The sequence below is a fragment of the Miscanthus floridulus genome, chromosome 9 (assembly GCF_019320115.1).
Source record: "Miscanthus floridulus cultivar M001 chromosome 9, ASM1932011v1, whole genome shotgun sequence".
In the NCBI taxonomy this organism is placed as follows: domain Eukaryota; kingdom Viridiplantae; phylum Streptophyta; class Magnoliopsida; order Poales; family Poaceae; genus Miscanthus; species Miscanthus floridulus.
In genome coordinates this window covers 21,024,998-21,044,337 of record NC_089588.1, presented here as the reverse complement: position 1 = coordinate 21,044,337, position 19,340 = coordinate 21,024,998, and the positions used below count along the sequence as shown (strand labels likewise).

General features: G+C 46.1%; 1 protein-coding gene and 1 long non-coding RNA gene across 3 annotated transcripts; both read left to right on the top strand.

Moving 5' to 3' along the window:
• The first annotated feature begins 1,923 nt into the window (after positions 1–1,923).
• LOC136481522 (uncharacterized) lies at positions 1,924–3,808 on the top strand. Of its 2 annotated transcripts, XR_010764744.1 has the most exons (4): positions 1,924–2,083; positions 2,186–2,379; positions 2,548–2,600; positions 3,328–3,808. It is a non-coding gene; the product is annotated as an uncharacterized lncRNA (long non-coding RNA). The 2 variants fall into 2 exon arrangements; XR_010764743.1 differs by having other exon boundaries at positions 1,924–2,379.
• A 5,209-nt stretch (positions 3,809–9,017) lies between these two features.
• On the top strand, positions 9,018–9,512 carry LOC136479412 (uncharacterized). The gene has a single exon (XM_066477288.1). The coding sequence runs from the start codon at positions 9,018–9,020 to the stop codon at positions 9,510–9,512; it is 495 nt and encodes a 164-aa protein (XP_066333385.1).
• The last annotated feature ends 9,828 nt before the right edge of the window (positions 9,513–19,340 follow it).

The following is a 19,340-nucleotide window of genomic DNA, read 5'->3' as shown; positions in this document are numbered from 1 at the left end:
GCAGCAGGAATCCTATCCAGTGCACTGGGCAACATGGCGTAGTCTTCATCGGCATCTCGAGGGCGCGCTGCATCTTAAGGAGGGGGGATTGTCACAAATAGGCTATATGCTGTGCCTTTGATATTGGACTACACTAATTTATTGGGCCTGTAAGCAGGCATGCATGCCGCAAGGGTGTGTTGCTGGGCTTTAGCCCGTTTCATTGATTGTTTTGCACTATTAAACTTAGCTGTGTGGGTGGTTGGGTTGACAGCTAAGCAGAACTAAAACTAAGTTTTCCATCCTCCTCTCGTGCTCTCTTGCTACCGAGGCGGTGCCGCCGTGCTCCATCGCCATGTGTGTTTGCCAGCAGCCACTCCTATCTTACCGGCAGGCAGGGCGGCTTGCAGGGGCAGCCCGCCGGGTTCAACGCCAGCATGGCTGTCGTGCCCTATGGTGGCTATGGGATGCTGCCATGGCGTACAACCGTACTGCCCTGTTGGCTTGAACTTATCAATTTGGCTTATCAGTCATGGTATAGTATTTTTCTCTCATAATAAATAAGCATCAACTGCCTTATCAGCCGCAGAAATTATTAGCTGAACAGATGGCTGCTGTCTGGTTGCTGCCTGACAGCTCTACACCCAACCAGGCAAAGATCTAATAATCTCCAGACAAATAAAATTCAATGTCTGAAAATCCTTTTTTCAGTCCTCCAAGCAAATAGCTACAGTGGACCTCTTATCGATTCTGAATGTATTTGTAGTCTACGCAATATTTATAATAGCACGTTAATTTGGTGATTTTTTTGAGGAAAATTTTAATATGCTGAGACAAAAATCTCCGTTGGAGGTCCATCTCGTTTTTTTTTTGCGATTGAGGTCCATCTCGTTTGTGTTGGATTTATAGCTGTGGAGAAGGAATCATCATATGGAATCTTTAGTCTCTCCCGTCAGCTACTGTTCCACCTACAGTGAGCACGGTTCAGCCCTCCCACCAGTGCACTTAGTCCATGCACGCAGGCCCAGGCCCAGACCCAGCCACCCCCACTAGTGCCCTCCACCATGCACTCAAGGAAATAACCGAAAACCCCGAAAAAAAATGAAACCTCCTCCCAGTCCAGCCTCTGCTTCCCTCGTGCCCTCCGCTCACGTCCGTCCACGCCTTCGCCCGATTCCTGCCTTCGCCGCCAGTGCCCGCAATCCCGCTCCTCGATTCACGGGTTTTCTCCGTCGCCGTCGCCCGCGACCCAGCTCGCCGATTCGCCGCTCCATGTCCTTCTCCTCCTCCACGACTCACCTCTGGGCCCTAGCCCAATGCCGCCGCCGCCCCTAATCGGAGATCCTCGTGGATGGCGCCAGCGTCCACGTGGCCGCCGGCGACGCCGCTGCCAAGGTCCCACCCACCTCCCGCTGCCTGCTGCCGCTTCTTCGTCGCCCAAACCCTAGGCGCGGTACTGACCCCTCGCGTGCGCAGCTGCTGGAGGTCGACGACATGAAGCGCCCGCTCATGGAAGGTCGCCAAGGAGATGCAAGGTTGGGGCACGACCGGCCCCGGGTGAAAGCACTTCCCTCATCTTCATCTCTGCCCAAGCCTGGTCCTCGCTAGGGTCGAGGTTTGTGTCTCCTTCTTCTCAGTCTGATAGTACATAGGCATAGGCACAAAGAGGCAGTGGCCTGTGTCAGCAAATGGAATTTGTGTTCATATGCTGCATTTTGTTCAAGCAATTTGCGATGCACACTCTACATTATGATGTGTCTCTTCATCTTCTTTCCAGGCGCAGCTAGAGATTGGAATTTCGAGTGTAACTGAACCAATAACTTCTCTTTTTGTTACTTTTAATTTAGTAATTCCGAGTTTCCAACCATTCTTCACAATGCTGACCGGTTTTATTTCTATTAAATGGTCCTTTTATTACCTTTCTCAGGTACAAAAATTATTTTTTACAATTCACAAAGCAATCGTTCCATAATCATTGCAGCATATTATTTTATTACTTTCTTGGTGTTGGCACCATTTGATCAATTTTTTGTGTTCCTGAATGCTCTAATGCAGGATAGGCCGAGAAATCACTTGGACTTGCACAACCGCTTAGATTCTAAAGGTCAGAGGGAGGGGGGATGTCTTTTAAAATAGAATGAGCGAATACATATTTATTGGACAAATATTTATAGGAATAATCCGTGATTTAACATTCCACTTGCAGACTATTCGATCTTCAGTTCTTCGCAAGCATTGTTTGTCCTCACATACTTATAGAAATCATGGACATATCTCATTGCTTACTTTTGTAGTGTTGTGTACTTGGTTCTATATACATGGTGTAGGGTCAGTGAGCTTCGGGTTGTACAACTTCTGGATGGCCTATGTGATAAGATGCAAGATTGTACCTTAAAAAAGGTAGGAAATAAAATTTATAATTGTTTTAGAACTGATATACTAGTGATGCTGCATCCCTTTTCTATGTTCCAAGCATTATAAACATGCCATAAAAATGAACCGGTTTTCACTTTTTAGAGTACTTTGAATATGCTCGGCATTTCGCCACCTATTTTTTTTTGTATGCAGTTGGAATAAAAAAGGATGGGCTAAAGTAACGGACTGGAATAGCTTTCCAACTGGTAATTTTTACCAACTTTATTGCTCCTGTTTATTCTTCTGATGGTCTGTTACTGTATTGAAACTGAGAGGCCGAAGTGCAATGTCAATCCATAGTTTCTTAACTATGCTAATCCAATCTGTCTGCTTAATCTTCTCTTACATGCATCGTAAAAGAAATATGCAGCCACCAGGTTTAGAACTCTGTCCTACATGCATCATACAAGAAAAATGCAGCCACCAGGTTTAGAACTCTGTCTTATGGTAAATCACAATACTGAATGCTTTCCAAGCAAAGAACAAGCACTGCCTTTGGGTTTGCTTTGCTCCACTGTAATAAAACATTTATCTCTGTATAAGGACTGTTTCTAAATATGTAACGTTTAAAAAATTGACTGATAGAATAGGCAGCATATATTGTTTCAAAGTTGATATGCCTTTGTACATGTGTAATTCTTAAGGGACATGCATTCCCTAATACAATGTAGCTGCAGGTAATACATCTGAAGGAAACCATTGCCTTCATTTCCTTCACATAATGTCCCTATTGTTTTATAACATATACATGCTGTCGTTTTCTTCTGGTGCCAGGACCTATTTTGCTAAACATCATTTCCACAACAGCCGATGATGTGTGCTATTTCAAAATGATAAATGCCTTTTTTGGTTATGAGGTTGATGGATAGCCCTCGCTTACGTTATTCTGAACATTGCAATTGACTCTGATTCATCTATTGCCTTCATTAACAGGTATGGAGGTCTTTGGTCTACCTTTCAAAGGGAATGAAATTGTTTAGTTCTGCATTTCAGATGTTTGAGCATGTGAATTCACTGCAAAAACTGGTTGCCACAAGCTTGGGTGTTCTGATGCAACACTCACTGTGCCTTGGCAGAAGTGAGATGATAGAGAACTCAAGGTTAGTGCCTTGCTCATGCATTGGTCAGCCTAAGAGCGCACTATCAATTTAAATTCATCACTGTTAATTGCAAATCCAAATTTAATGAACCTTGATGCCTTTTGTGCAACAAAAATTGCGAATTACGGCTAGCCTAAAATTATGTGCTTTTAAGTTAACTCTACTTTTAATTACATAGCTAGGATGTCTGTGCTTTTAGATCGCCCTTGAATATTTGATACGATAGGTATTATTCCTATCCTAGGATAGTTATTTGCTTTCCGGCTTTATTGAAACAGACTTGACTTGGTACATGTCGGTCATAATATAACTACTACTAAATGGACTATGCCGTTGATGACAATGTGGACTTGTGGTATGGTTTGGATCAGACTTTGGAACGGTTTGGACTTTGTTTTGCATGTGGACTTGTGGATTTCTTAATGGACTATGTTATAATGATGGACTTCATAATGGACTATGTTGTAATGATGGACTTTTGTGAATTATGACTTGTGATGATGTTCTAAATAATGATCTTGTGTTTGTGGATGTATATATGTATATTTGTGGCGGTCAGATTCGAATTTGAATTTATATATATATATATATATATATATATATATGTGGTCAGATTTGAATTTGAATTATTTTTTTTCTGGAAAATAACTGTAGGAGCGGTTCTTGATTGAACCGCCCTTACAAATATACATAGCAGGGGCGGCTGGTGATACAACCACCCTTACAGAAGTCCATTACAGGGGCGGCTGATATTACTAGCCACCCCTACAGAGGGCACTGTAGGGGCGGCTGAAAACACCAGCCGCCCCTACAGAGGGCACTGCAGGGGCGGTCAGGAAACCGCCCCTATAGAGACACCCCCTGTAGGAACACCCTGGGAAGGGCGGCTGGCGCAGCCGCCGCTACAGAGGCTCTAGAGCCACCCCTACAGTTAACTTCTGTAGTAGTGTCACCCAAGCAAACAAAAATTACTAAATATGTAGTAAAGCAAAGTAATCGAGATGTGAAAAGGAGAGGTTGGAGAGGAGTAATCGAGATGTGAAAAGGAGAGGTTGGAGAGGAGAGACGAATGGCTCATGCCATGCAAATTGCGACCAAGAGATGAATGAAGGGGAGATAAATACAACAATCAGTCGGCCCCTCAATTGCTTGGCAGTTCCTGGTGCGTCAATTGCTGGGAGTGGATTTCGTGCAGGCGGTTTGCATATGCATGCGATTGGGAAGAAGAAATGGCAAGCATGCACATGTGGGGAAGGAGAAACGGCAAGACGCGAGATATAATTTTTGGCATGGATGATGATGACGTGGCTTCATGAGAAACTAGAAAAACCATGTGGTTGGCCGGGGTTCTTCTATTTAGGTATAGAAGATTAACATGCAATCGTCACACCCCACAACAGAGGGTAGCATTCTCCAACACTTAAATGCACCTCTAGTTTTGTTCATACGCCTTGGTTAAATACCATGACCAAGATGCAGTAGTGAGCAATATATACTTAGCATTTTTAGCCATCTATTGTAGGGTTTAACTTGAGAAGCAGGAAAAAGTTTTCATACACTTGGGCATGTCATTAATACTGTTGTTGATTAATCCTGACACTGTTGGTCTTTCTTATGCTTAAGTAGCTAATTTTGCAAGGTGTTGACACCAAATTTTTGAATGGGTACGCGGGAACTGAGATTTGGGGGATTTGTTATGAAGCCGTGATATCTGCGGAATTGGCTAACTTGGATTGCCATCGGAATCATCGAGTTGAGGTTGGACTCTGCCGACGAGAAGATGGCAGTAATTGAAGCAAGAGATGTGTCGGACTTCACGAAAAGAAAAAGTTGGAGTCCAAGTTATTTTAATTTAGGATGTTTTTTTCTATTCCAAGTTTATAAAAGAGTCTTGTTCGACTAGGACTCATGTTTTAGGCCTTGGGTACAAATAGTACACCCCAGCTATTGTAATCCACAGAACAATCAATCAATCACAAACCCATTCAGTTACTTTTTGGCTTTCATGCCACCCTTAGGAGTAGGAGTAAGGTAGATTTCGGTGAGTTTTTCAACTAGCGGGGCTGCATTGGTTGAGCCAACCTCCGGTTTGTTTGTGAGTACCGTCATGACTTATATCTTACCTCGTACGACTGCATCATCATTGACCTCCACTGTGAGTTCGATATAAGTTAGTTATTGATTTGTATCTGTATCAAGTAAAGCTGCATCTTTACGACCTCACTGCTTGGTTTAGATCAAATCATAAGTTATCGAATCTATTAGAGATTAGTAAGGCTTCCTTGCTGTTTTTAGTAGATTCACCAGTTACGGATCTTGCTATTGCTAGTATCTTTTTACCAATTATAGCAACATCACACCAATTTACCTGATCAAGACCGAGATAGATCGGCACCTCATCATATTAATTCATCGTCTTTTTGGTACATCACGATTGGTTATTATTTTGATGATTAATTCTACTAGATCGGCTGTTTTATCTCGACTTTGATCAAAACATAGTAGGCGTTCAAGGCATATTTGATTTTAAGTAGATTTATCGGTTAGTAAAATTCAATCTATCGTTCACTATCATAGCTGTATCGCCTCAACCCTCACTGATAGCACCTTAGATTGAAAATTATTAACCAGTGCATCTATTTACAGTTAAATATAACCTTGTTTGCTTGCTATGTTCTTCATCGACTATGGAGCCGATGGTCCATACTTTCACTTATAGTGTGCTTTTAAGACTTTGTTGAAGTATGAATAGATCTATTGACTTATTGTGCTTTAATCTATTGCTTGTTATCATAGCTGCCATTGCTTTGAACCTCACTGATAATGATAATAGGTTAAGACTTGATTCGTTCGTAGATTTATCCGTATGAAATGGATGATTATTTGCACACTATATCTTAAAACCATCTGAATCGGCTATTTGGCCGATAGCTCACGCCTTCACGTGTATAACTAGATGGCACCCCACGCGTTGCTGCGGTAATTTGAAGGTGACTATAGATAGTTACTTAGTTGTAGAGTTCTGTGAGGAAAATGGTTAAAAGATGTCCACATGTGGATGAGTTGAGGAATTTTTTTACATGTGGAAATAATTTTCTGCTTGAACATATTACTATATGTAATTGATTTTCCTTAAAAACACGGAAGATGTAGAACAGAATTATGTGTTCCTGTTGTGATGAAATGGCCGTAGAGTATCATCTCCGAAAGTTAGCAAAAGAATAATAAGAAAGCAGGACATCATATTATGTTCCACCTTTTTGCTTTCTCACGGAAGATCAATTTCACTGCCGGAAACGTCAAATTTGCCGAGTGTTTTTATGTTTGCCGAGTGTATTCTCTCGGGTACTGGGCAAACAAGCTATTTGCCGAGTGCTGTGCTAAAAACACTCGGTAAAAAAAAAAACACTCGGCAAAGATGAGGTTTGCCGAGTGTCAAAAAAAAAAAACACTCGGCAAAAAGGGGTTTGCCGAGTGTTTTTTTTCACTCAGCAAATAAATAAAATATTTTTTCTGGGAAAGAAGGAGAAGAAAAAAAAACTTTGCCGAGTGCCCAGATCTAGGACACTCGGCAAAGAAATAAAAATATTTTTTCTACAAAAAAGGAGAAGAAAAAAAATGAAAAAAAACTTTGTGGGGTGTACATATCTAGGACACTCGGCAAAGGAAAAAACTAATTGCTGTGTAAAAAAGAGCTAGAAAAAAATAAAAAATCAGCTTTGCCAAGTGCCTCCCATCCCCACTCGGCAAAGCAAAACACCAAATATAACGCCCCCACCCGCCCCCCTCTTCTCCCCGCATGCGCCCTCCCCTTCTCCTGCGCCACGCCCGTACGCCCCCTCCCCTTCTCCGCACACGCACCGCGCCGCCCCCAGCCCTTCTCCCCACCGGCGGGCCCTCCCCTTCTCTCGCGCCGCGCTCGCATGCCCCCTCCCCTTCTCCCCGCACGCGCCGCACCGCCCCCTCCCCTTCTCCCCGCCAGTGGCCCTCCACTCCTTCCCTAGATTCGGCGGCGGTCCCTCCCCCTCCCTTTCCCGGCGGTGGCGCCCTCCCCCCTTCCTCTCTCGACGGGCGAACGAATCTGGCGCGCGGCCCTCCTCTCCCGGCGCGGCGGCACCCTCCCCCATCCCTTTCCTGGCGGCGCTCCTCCACCGCCTCCACCAGATCTGGCCCCAGCACGACGGCACCCTCCCCCCTCCCTTTCCCGACGGCGCTCCTCCACCGCCTCCACCAGGTCCGGCCCCGGCGCGGGTGGATCCGGCGATGGTGGCACACGCCGAGGCTGGATCCGGCCCCGACGTGGCAGACGGATCTGGCGCGTGGCCCTCCTCTCCTGGCGCGGCCGCGCCCTCCTCCCTTCCTTTCCCGGCGGCGGATCTACTGGCGGCGCTCCTCGACCACCTCCACCAGATCCAGCCCCGGCGTGGTGGTGGTGCGGCGTGGTGGCGGTGCGGCGAGGAGAAGACGGTGGCTTGTTTTTTTTTATTTTTTTTCTAAAAAAATGTCATTTTTTATTTTTTTTAAAAAAAAGTTTGTCGAGTGTTTTTTTTTCACTCGGCAACATCTTTGCCGAGTGTACGACAAAAAACACTCGGCAAACTAGCGTTTGCCGTCAAAGGGTTTGCCAAGTGTCGTTTGCCGAGTGTAACACTCGGCAAACCCTTTGCCGAGTGTTTTTGGGTCTTCGCCGAGTGCCCCCGGCACTCGGCAAAGCTCCTGAATCCGGTAGTGTTTCATGGAGATCTGTTTCCTGCATGGAGGAGGCTGATCGATGGAGAGGGAGAAGAAACAACTAATTTTACTAAATGAAGAGGAAAGACAACAAAATACGCAACGCGAGCTGACACACCCACAATTGTATTTTTAAGCCTAAAGAAAAGACCAGCCAATAGTAAATTGGATACAAAATAAAAGGATTGATCAAAGAGGATTGGGTGAGGAATCATCTGTTTGGCTGTCGGCGTCCACGAACACGAAGTCGAAGGCGCTGTGGTTGTTGAACTCAATCCCGTGCACAGTTATCAGCATGATGTAAATTAGTTAGTTGCATTTGGCATGTTTACATTCAGTTAAGCTAGCTGCATTTGTGTTAGCGGTGTAGGCGCTCGTTCACGGTGCGGCGTAGAGTTATCCCCGCCGGGTGCGTAGGAAAACAAACCCGCGGTTTAGGCGGGCGTGGCGCAGCATGCGCGTGCATGGTGGGGGGGGGGGAGGTTGATCACAAGATCGTGTAACACCGTTTCTATAAATAGAGAAAGCAACAGAAAAGGCCGTGACCTCTGGCGGCGGAAAAACTCTTGTGTTCCCTTTTTTTGTTTGTTCGTGATAACAACCCGAGCGAGTTGAGAGTTCATCGGCCGAGGCCGATCGCCGTCGGTGTTTGCCATTCTGTCAGCCGGCGCCAACAATTGGTATAAGAGCGAGAGGGTGGTGTTTCTCGGCGAGGAGGAGTCACGGCGGTGTGTAATGCCGCGTGAAGAAGGTCGCCTTGGCCGTAGAGGAAGAACCACATCGATCTAGAAGATGGGTGAAAATGGATCATCATCCGGCGCCGAGCGTGTTCGTGAAAGCTCGCTTATGTGGCTGATGCTCACCCGCTCTAATTACGCGGAATGGGCTATGTTGTTGCAATGCAACTTTGAAACCCTGGAGATATGGGACACCATTGATCCTGGCGGTGACAAGGTGAAAAGGTCACAGGATAGGCAGGCAATGGCCGGCATCCTTCGATCAGTCCCGCAGGAGATGTGGCAACTTCTGGGCGTGAAGAAGACTGTCAAGGAGGCGTGGGAGGTGGTGAGAAGCATGCGAGTTGGTGCAGATCGCATCAAGGAAGCTAACGCCCAACGCTTGTTGAAGGAATTTGAGAACATCAAGTTCAAAGATTCTGAGACGGTGGACGAGTTCGCCTTGCGCATTGGCGCCCTGGCGGCTGACCTGCACACGTCGGGCGAAACAGTTGATGACGCTCGAGTAGTGAAGAAGATGCTACGCGTGCTACCTCAGCGATATGCGTAGATCGCAATTTCAATCGAGACTCTTCTCGATCTAAAAACGCTCACGATTGAGGAACTGGTGGGCAGATTGAAGATGGCGGAGGTTCGCTTTGGGATCGAGGCGGTCACTGACAAAACATGCAATCTATTGTTGTCAGAGGAGGACTGGATGGCGAAGTACCGACATTGTCTAATGCCGGAGTCCTCGTCGATGAGTGGAGCAGGCAAGAAACCGTGGAAGCCCAAGCACGGTGGTGGCGGCGGGCGTGGAGATCGCGGTGACCGCGGCGAGAAGAAGGAACCCGTTGTCAAGCTGACATCAATGGGCACACCGAGGCGAAAAGGGAGATGCAGAAACTACGGTCTCTATGGTCATTGGGTGGAGGACTGTAAGAAGCCCAAGAAAGATCGAAAGGAGGAGGTGCACCATGCTTAGACTGACGTCGAGCAGCCTGCGATCTTGCTCGCCACGGTGAACGCTGTGCGCGCCCACGCTCACGACGTCGAGCGGGCTCATGACGGCACTGCACGTCATGTCGTGCACCTGAATGAGAAGAAGGTGTTTCCAGGAGAGGGGGATCAAGATCATGACATCTAGGTCCTCGACACGGGTGCCAGTAATCACATGACGGGGTGCCGGGCGGCGCTCAGATCGCTGGACTCATCGGTGGGCGGCACGGTGCGCTTCGGGGATGGCTCACTCGTCAACATTGAAGGCATCGTCTCGGTCCTGCTCCAGACCAAGCAACATGGTCACAAGGTACTCTCCGAGGTGTATTACATACCTAAGTTAAAAAGCAACATAATTAGCTTAGGTTAGCTTGAGGAGGGTGGTTGTAAGGTGGTGTTGGAAGATGGTTGCTGTGAGGTGTTTGATGCTGAACGCTTGTTGCTGGCACGAGCACCACGTGTAAAGAACCGGTTGTATCTGTTGAAAGTGCAGCTTGCAGCTCTAGTCTGCCTACTGATGAAAGCAGATGATTAGGCATGGCTCTGGCATGGGCGATATGGCCATCTGAATTTTCGAGCCCTTCGGGAGCTTGGAACAAAGGGGATGGTAGAAGGGATACCCCAGCTGGATCGTGTGGAGGAGTTCTGTGACAGTTGTGCACTTGGGAAGCAACACCGACACCCATTTCCTCAAGTGGCAAGTTATCGTGCAGATAAGCCCCTAGACTTGTTCCATGCAGATTTGTGTGGGAAGATCAAACCCAGCACAGCAGGTGGTAAGAATTACTTTCTGCTAATTGTCGATGATTATTCACGATACATGTGGGTTGAGTGCTTGACGACTAAAGATGAGGCATTCAGTCGGTTTAAGAAAATTCAGGCTCTGGCAGAATCAGAAAGAAACTGTAAGCTTCGGGCTTTCAGAAGTGATGGGGGGGGGGTGAATTCAACTCCATGGAATTTCAGCAATATTGTGATGAACATGGGATGAAGTATTTCACCACAGCTCCCTATACACCTCAGCAAAACGGTGTCATAGAGCGTCGCAATCGCACCGTAGTGGAGATGGCGAGGTGTCTTCTGAAAGGCAAAGGGGTTCCTGGTGAGCTGTGGGGAGAGGCAGTGTCAACTGCAGTTTACTTGCTGAATCGTGCTCCTACCAGAAGCTTGAAGATGAAAACCCCGTACAAAGCTTGGCATAGTCGAAAGCCAAAAGTGCATCATCTTCGCACCTTTGGGTGCGTAGCTCATGTGAAGACTGCTGGGCCTGGTGTCTCCAAGCTATCCGACAGATCAACCAAAATGGTTTTTGTTGGGTATGAGACAGGAACAAAAGGATACCGTGTTTATGATCCTATGACGAAAAGGCTGCATGTCTCACGTGATGTGATATTCGAAGAGAACATAGGCTGGGATTGGAAACAGAATTCGTAGTCTGATCCTGTAAGATCGTCGTTTGATGTTGAGTTCTACACTGTTGCCGTACAAGGAACAGTGACTGAAAATTCAGAGAACGTGACTGAAAATGCTGCTGATCCTGGAAGCCAAAGTGGTGGGTCACCTTCTCAGATCCAGTGGTCTGTTGACACTAAGTCAAGCAATACTCCAGACCTTGCAACACCCCTGGGGAGCCCAGCAGTGCAGGGTGTGGAATTTGCAACTCCACCAACTAGAGAGTCTGTCGATTCAGAGGGAGTACCAATGAGGTACAGAACAGTCAGTAACATATTTGATACAACTGATGAGATGACAAACTTAGAGTACAGTGGAGTGTGCTACTTTGCAGCTGAGGAGCCAAGGAGTGTTGAGGCAGCATTGAATGAGCAGTGTTGGAGGGAAGCCATGGTTGCTGAAATGGATTCAATCCAAGCAAACAAAACATGGGAATTGTCAACATTGCCAAAGGGGCATAAAGCCATTGGTTTAAAATGGGTCTTCAAGGTTAAGAAGGATCCTAACGGAATTGTGACCAAGCACAAAGCTCGGCTAGTGGCCAAAGGATATGCACAGCGTGAGGGGGTGGACTTCGAGGAAGTTTTTGCACCTGTGGCTAGAATTGAGACAGTCAAGTTGTTGATTGCTTTGGCTACATTAAAGGGCTGGCAAGTGCATCACATGGATGTGAAATCGGCGTTCTTGAATGGTGATCTGAGAGAGGAGGTGTATGTTCAATTGCCTCCTGGATTTGTTGTCAAGGATGGCAGTGGGAAAGTCCTCAAACTGAAGAAAGCCCTGTATGGGCTGCGTCAGGCTCCAAGGGCATGGAATGCTAGGTTGGACAGTGAGCTGGTGAAGCTTGGTTTTGTTAGAAACCCTCTAGAACATGCTCTATACAGAAGATTAGGCAAAGATGGTCTTCTTCTAGTGGGAGTGTATGTTGATGATTTGGTAATCACAGGATCAAGCAACACCAGTATTGAGTCCTTTAAGAAGGAGATGATGAGCAGTTTTAGCATGAGTGACTTAGGACTGCTTAGTTATTATTTGGGTATTCCAGTTGATCAGCAAGATGGAAAGACAACTTTGTGTCAGAGCTCTTACACTCTGAGAATCCTTGAGCAAGCCGGAATGAGTGGATGTAATCCATGCCATGTGCCAATGGAGAACAGATTAAAGTTGAGCAAAAATGACAAGTCTCCTCCTGTTGAGAAGACCAAATACAGAAGTATCATTGGAAGCTTGAGGTACTTAGTCAATACCCGGCCTGACATTGCTTATGCAGTGGGTATTGTGAGTAGGTACATGGAGGAACCCAGAGGGAGTCATTGGGCAGCTGTTAAGCAGATACTGAGGTACTTGGCTGGTACAGTACACTATGGAGTTGTGTACAAGAGGTTGGGCACTGCAGATTCACTTGTTGGTTATAGTGACAATGACTTGGCCGGTGATGTTGATGACAGGAAGAGTACCAGTGGCTCAGTATTTTTGTTGGGAACAAGTCTAGTGACATGGGTGTCTCAGAAGCAAAGGGTGGTAGCTCTATCATCCTGCGAGGCTGAATATATAGCCAGTGCAAATGCTGCCTGTCAAGGCATTTGGCTCAGCCTGCTTCTAGCTGAACTCCTTGATGTTCAGGTACCCAAGGTGAGGCTTCTGGTGGACAACAAATCGGCTATAGCTTTGAGCAAGAATCCAGTTCACCATGACAGGAGTAAACACATCGACACTAGGTATCACTTTGTCCGTGATTGTGTTGATAGAGGTGAAGTTGACATTGATCATGTGAGCACGACTGAACAGCTAGCAGATATTCTGACCAAGGCGCTTGGTCGTGCCAGGTTTGTTGAGCTTTGTCAGCAGCTAGGTGTGGTTGAAGTGCAACATGATTAGGGGGTGAAATGTTGAACTCAATCCCGTGCACAGTTATCAGCATGATGTAAATTAGTTAGTTGCATTTGGCACGTTTACATTCAGTTAAGCTAGCTGCATTTGTGTTAGCGGTGTAGGCGCCAGAACCGTGCTGCGTTCACGGTGCGGCGTAGAGTTATCCCCGCCGGGTGCGTAGGAAAACAAACCTGCGGTTTAGGCGGGCGTGGCGCAGCATGCGCGTGCACGGCGGGGGGGGGGGGGGGGGGGGGGGGGGGGGGGGGGGAGGTTGATCACAAGATCGTGTAACACCGTTTCTATAAATAGAGAAAGCAACAGAAAAGGCCGTGACCTCTGGCGGCGGAAAAACTCTTGTGTTCCCTTTTTTTGTTTGTTCGTGATAACAACCGGAGTGAGTTGAGAGTTCGTCGGCCAAGGCCGATCGCCGTCGGTGTTTGCCATTCCGTCCGCCAGCGCCAACAGTGGTTGGCTTGGTCGGTGAGGAGCGCGTGAAGGTGCTTCAACGTGGGGTCCACACACAGAAGTCCATCTTTGTGCGTGACCCGGATCTGGTCGAAGAACGGCCAGCTGAGCTTGTAGTAGTCGCGGCTCATCGATGGCCATGAACTTGCCGTTGCTGGGGAGCGCGAGGGCCTTAAACAGGAGCAAGCATCTGTTGAACACGCCCACTCGATGGCGTTCTTGGTGCCACAGAGCTTGATCAGCATCCGCAGCACCTGTGCCTTGTCTGGGGGCATCGTCATGTTCCACCTGCTCTCACATGCGTGCACACACACAGTTATCGAACGAACTTGCAGAGATAAGAATAGTTAGAGCTCTACACCTGCGTCGTCGTGCTGCCAATATATTGTCGCCGGGGCCTTTTAACTGGGCTAGTGGACCAAAAATAGATTACAATTGAAGCTTGAATTAATAGAGAAGAGAAAGGGATGCATCTAGTTGATTAATGAAACCAGGATAATGGGCTGCAGTTTCAGATCAGCGAGAAGCAGTTTTAGATCAATGGAGATTAACGTGCAGGAGATGGCGGACGGATGGAGATCAGTGGGACTTGTTTAATTAGGATGAGTATTGCACGATAAATGCAGGAGATGCTATGCACGGACGGGGATTAGTGGAACTTGTTTAATCAGGATGAGCATTGCATGAGGAAGGGTGAGCATTGCATGAGGAATTGAATAGGGATGACTCGGCAGCATGAGAAGCTAGGAAAATCTTGTAGTGGGGGTCTCCTATTTAGGTATAGAAGATATGTCTTCATGATTCTATTGAAATATAAATAAATTTATCGATTGTTAAGTTTAGTCAGTTGTCTTTATCATAGCTGTCATCGCTTCAAACCTCATTGATAAAGACATTAGGTTGGATTTAATCGGTTTATAAACTTATTTTATATTAATTAGATAGTCGACGGTTTGCATGTTATACTGTAAAACTCTTGGAATCGGCTATTTTGCTGATAGCCTGCGCTTTCAGGATCTAACCCTTCACAAATATATTGGCTCTTTAATGATTGTCTTATTTTTATCTTGGTTAATGAGCCAATACGGTACTTCACCTTACCAACCAATTAACGCAACTAAGCTCAATAAAAACTCCTTTATTGCATTCTTTTCTCGTGATTATCGGCAGTTAGATCCATAAATTCAATTAATACTTGATGATAGCCCATAGCACTTATCTTGAATATTTTATGAGCATGCTGGATATCAACTCTATAGTTGATAGCTTTATCTGATTGGCTATTTAGCCACAAATTTGAACTGTCTTGAGAAACACCAGCATGTTGTCTTAAATTACTGATTACTTTTCTCTCCTTGTCAATTGCAGGGTCAAATTTAATGGCACGCCTATGGTTTTGAAACCGACTTGTCCTACGTTTGGAGTTAAGTAGATCTCCCAGGTTTTCGTGTGTCCTGCACGGTAACCAAATTTCCGTGTCAAGACACAAGGTATCCCAAATGGCAACAGACTAAGATGAGAAGGGTCCCAAATTGTTCCTTCATAGAATTCTACGATTTAAGAACTTACCCAAATGTGGTGGACTACAAAGGTCAGACAGGGATGTCACCGTCTGCTGACTACCACAATCATTTGTGGGGTAGGCCGCAAACCTAGATAACCCAATAGCCCAAATAGCACGTTTATGCCATGGAATACTACTCTAATCTCAGCGACACAGAGCGGAACACTCAATATGAGGAGAGAACTGGTGTGAAGGTGTGATTCACTTAGATATAAATGCAAGTCTAGCTACAAAAGTTATACAACCAATAAACACTAATATACCACTACAAGAAAGTAACAATTGTTAGATATTATGGGCTTGGCCCATTTATTTAATAACTCTATTAAACTCTATGGTCCGTACATGTGCATTAATGGTTTTATACCATATGGGAATTTAATCGAGAGGCGACTCTACTTAAATACTTGGTCATTGGTCGATCTATTTGAGAAGTAAAAGTGGATCACCTGGATGCCACACGCGCGCGCGCGCGCCGCCGCCGCCGCCCAGCCCGGCCCGAGCCCGTGCCCGTGCGCGTGGGCGTGGGCGTGGCGTGGCGTGGCGAGGCAGGCAGGCGAGCGGACGGGCGGGCGAGGCCTTTATTTTTGAAACTGACGAATTGATTGGAATTGATTGGAGGAGTTTCTGGTAACTCCCGTGACTCCTGGCTCTTCGTCTCCGTCTCTCCCACCGCAGAAGGGAGGTGTGACCCCTCGGTGCCGTCGGCTTCTCGTCTTCTGGCCTCTGCCTATAAAACAAATCCTCCCCTCTCGGTTAAGGACTCTTGGCGAAGTACACCACTCTCCAGCAGCGCAAGTTCTTCCCGTTCCACCTCCGGCGAGCACCAGAGATGGAAGAGTAGGCCTCCGAAACGCGTCTCCGTCGTGGGCTTCACCTGCTCGGGTGAAGACGGGCGATTACGTTTTTGGGGAGTGTCAGTGGTGGCACGACTACTCGCTGGTGAACCAGTAGCGGTGCTTCTTCACGGCGTCCTTGTCTGCACTGCATCGAGCGGGACGACTACAACAACAAAGCACCACCATGACCTTTCCTGGTGCGAGCGGCTCCGCCGCAGGGTATAATCTTCTTCACCCTCTTCTGAGTTTCATTATCAATATCATGATGTTTCTAGGCAATACTGCTTTTATATTCAACATGCTCTGTTTGGTTGATTTGGATGATTATGCTGGTTTTCTGGTTCCTTTTATTTTTGTGATCATCATGGTCTTGATATTTGAGAACACATTTTTAATATTTATGATCATGTCTGTGATGCTTCAGCTATGTAAAACAATGTTTCACATATGTTTTGGCTTTATAGTTTGTATTATCATCATGTTAACATTTGCCATGAATTGTTTCTGTCTTTTTATTCATGACTTCACTCTCATTTTTATTGCGTCATTTTTATGGATTAAAATAAATATGAAAATGCCTTATTCTTCAACAATCCAAAAACGTAATTTCAGGCCATTTTCATCTGTTGGCTTTGCGGGCATGCTAAAGCCTACGCCGTTTGAGGGCACTCACTACAAGAGGTGGCGTGAGAAAGCCCTTCTGTGGTTGTCGGCCATGCGCTGTGGTCATGTGCTCAATGAGCAGCCTGCTACTGTGAGATCCGATGAGGATGAGCAGGCTTGGGGACATGCTGAGACCATGTGCAAGGCTGCACTGTTGAGCATCATCAATGATTCTCTGGTTGATGCCTACATACCACTCCCGACTGGCAGAGCTGTGTGGGAAGCCCTTGAGGCCCGGTACGGTCTTTCCGACGCCGGTTCTGAGCTGTACATCATGGAGCAGTTCCATGACTACAAGATGGTTGATAACCGTCCTGTAGTCGAACAGGCTCATGAGATACAGGGACTGGTGAAGGAATTGGAGCTGTACGGCTGTCCTCTCCCTGACAGGTTCGTGGCAGGTTGCATTATTGCTAAGCTGCCACCTTCCTGGACTGATTTTGCTACTACCTTGAAACACAAGAGGCAGCAGTTTAGCATTGCTGAACTTGTTGGCACTCTTGATGTTGAGGACAAGGCAAGAGCAAAGGATGTTAAGGGAAAGAGCAAGGGCGGGAATGGTGAGGCGACTACTAGTGCACATGTGGTGCAAAAGTTTCGTCCTAAGCCACAAAAGAAGAAGCCCCAGCAGGAGCTTAAGCAGAAATCCACTACCTTCTTCAAGAAAGGTAATAATAAGAAGATGGGATTAGACAAGGCAAAGATGAACTGCTTCACTTGTGGGAACACTGGACACTTTTCTAGAGAGTGTCCTGAGGCTAAGTGGAAGCCCCCCACCAAAGGCGAAGACAGTCAACACCATTGAGACTGATGCAGACGCTGCTGGGTATGGTAATTTATCTGCATTTACAGTTTGTTCCTCACCTGATTGGTGGGTTGATACAGGTGCAAATATACATGTGTGTGCTGATAAGTCCTTGTTTTCTTTTTACCAGGTCGGGAGGAGTGGAGCCTTGCTGATGGGGAATGGCGCGCGTGCTGGTGTTTATGGTGTTGGTACGGTGGATCTGAAGCTTACTTCGGGGAAGACCGTGCAACTCAAGAACGTGCATCATGTCCCCTCAATAAGGAAAAATCTTATTAGTGGCTCTCTGCTATGTCGAGACGGTTTTAAACTTGTGTTTGAGTCGAATAAATGTGTTATGTCAAAGTATGGAACCTTTGTTGGAAAAGGCTATGAGAGCGGAGGCTTGTTCCGCTTGTCTTTGGTTGATACTTTACCTCTTGCAGTGAATAATGTCGTTAATAACGTTAATGTTGAGATGAATGTTTGGCATTCTCGATTATGTCATGTTAATCTTGGTTGCATGTCCCGCTTAGCTGGTTTGAATTTAATTCCTAAATTTGACGTTGCCAAAAGCTCCAAATGTCATACATGCGTTGAGGCAAAACAACCTCGCAAGCCTCACAAGGCAGCTGTGGCGAGAGAGTTGGCACCACTTGATCTCATCCATTCCGATATTTGTGAAATGAACGGAATTTTGACAAAAGGTGGTAAGAGATACTTCATAACGTTCATAGATGATTGCACTCGATATTGCTATGTGTACCTAATTAAAACAAAAGATGAGGCATTACATTATTTTAAAACCTTTAAAGCTGAGGCTGAGAATCAACTTGAAAAGCATATCAAACGGTTGCGGTCCGATCGCGGGGGAGAATATTTCTCTAATGAATTTTCTGAGTTTTGCACGGTGCACGGTATAATTCATGAGAGGACACCTCCATACTCACCACAATCCAATGGGATTGCTGAAAGAAAGAACCGCACTCTAACTGACTTGGTGAATGCCATGTTGGAGACAGCTGGTTTATCTAAGGAATGGTGGGGTGAGGCAATTTTAACTGCGAATCATGTCCTAAATAGAGTGCCCACAAAGAACAAAGAAATCACTCCATTTGAGGATTGGGAGAAAAAGAGATTAAATATTTCTTATCTTCGCGTTTGGGGTTGTTTGGCCAAAGTGAACGTGCCAATAAACAAAAAGTGAAAGCTTGAACCAAAAACTGTAGATTGTGTTTTCTTAGGCTATGCCATTCATAGTGTGGGCTATCGTTTTTTAATAATAAATTCTAGTGCTCCTGATATGGCTGTTGGAACGGTCATGGAGTCTAGAGATGCCACGTTCTTTGAGAATGAATTTCCAATGAAAATAGGTGCATCTAGCATGTCTAGTCATGATCCTATTCCTGAACTTCATGAATCAAATATACACGCTGATGATAACACCCATGAGCTTGAGCAAAATCCTGAGGAGGATGATAATACTGTCACTCGAAGGAGTAAGAGGCAAAGAGTTGCAAAATCCTTTGGAGAAGACTTTATTATATATCTCGTGGATGACACTCCCACAACCATTTCTGAGGCATACTCTTCTCCTGATTCTGACATGTGGAAGGAGGCGGTGCAAAGTGAGATGGACTCCATTATGTCTAATGGGACGTGGGAAGTGGTTGATCGTCCATTTGGTTGCAAACCTGTGGGCTGTAAATGGGTGTTTAAAAATAAGCTGAGGCCTGATGGTACAATTGAGAAGTACAAAGC

Coding starts and splice junctions, on each gene's coding strand:
- LOC136479412 (XM_066477288.1), top strand. CDS start 9,018: ATGGGTGAAAATGGATCATCATCCGGCGCCGAGCGTGTTCGTGAAAGC.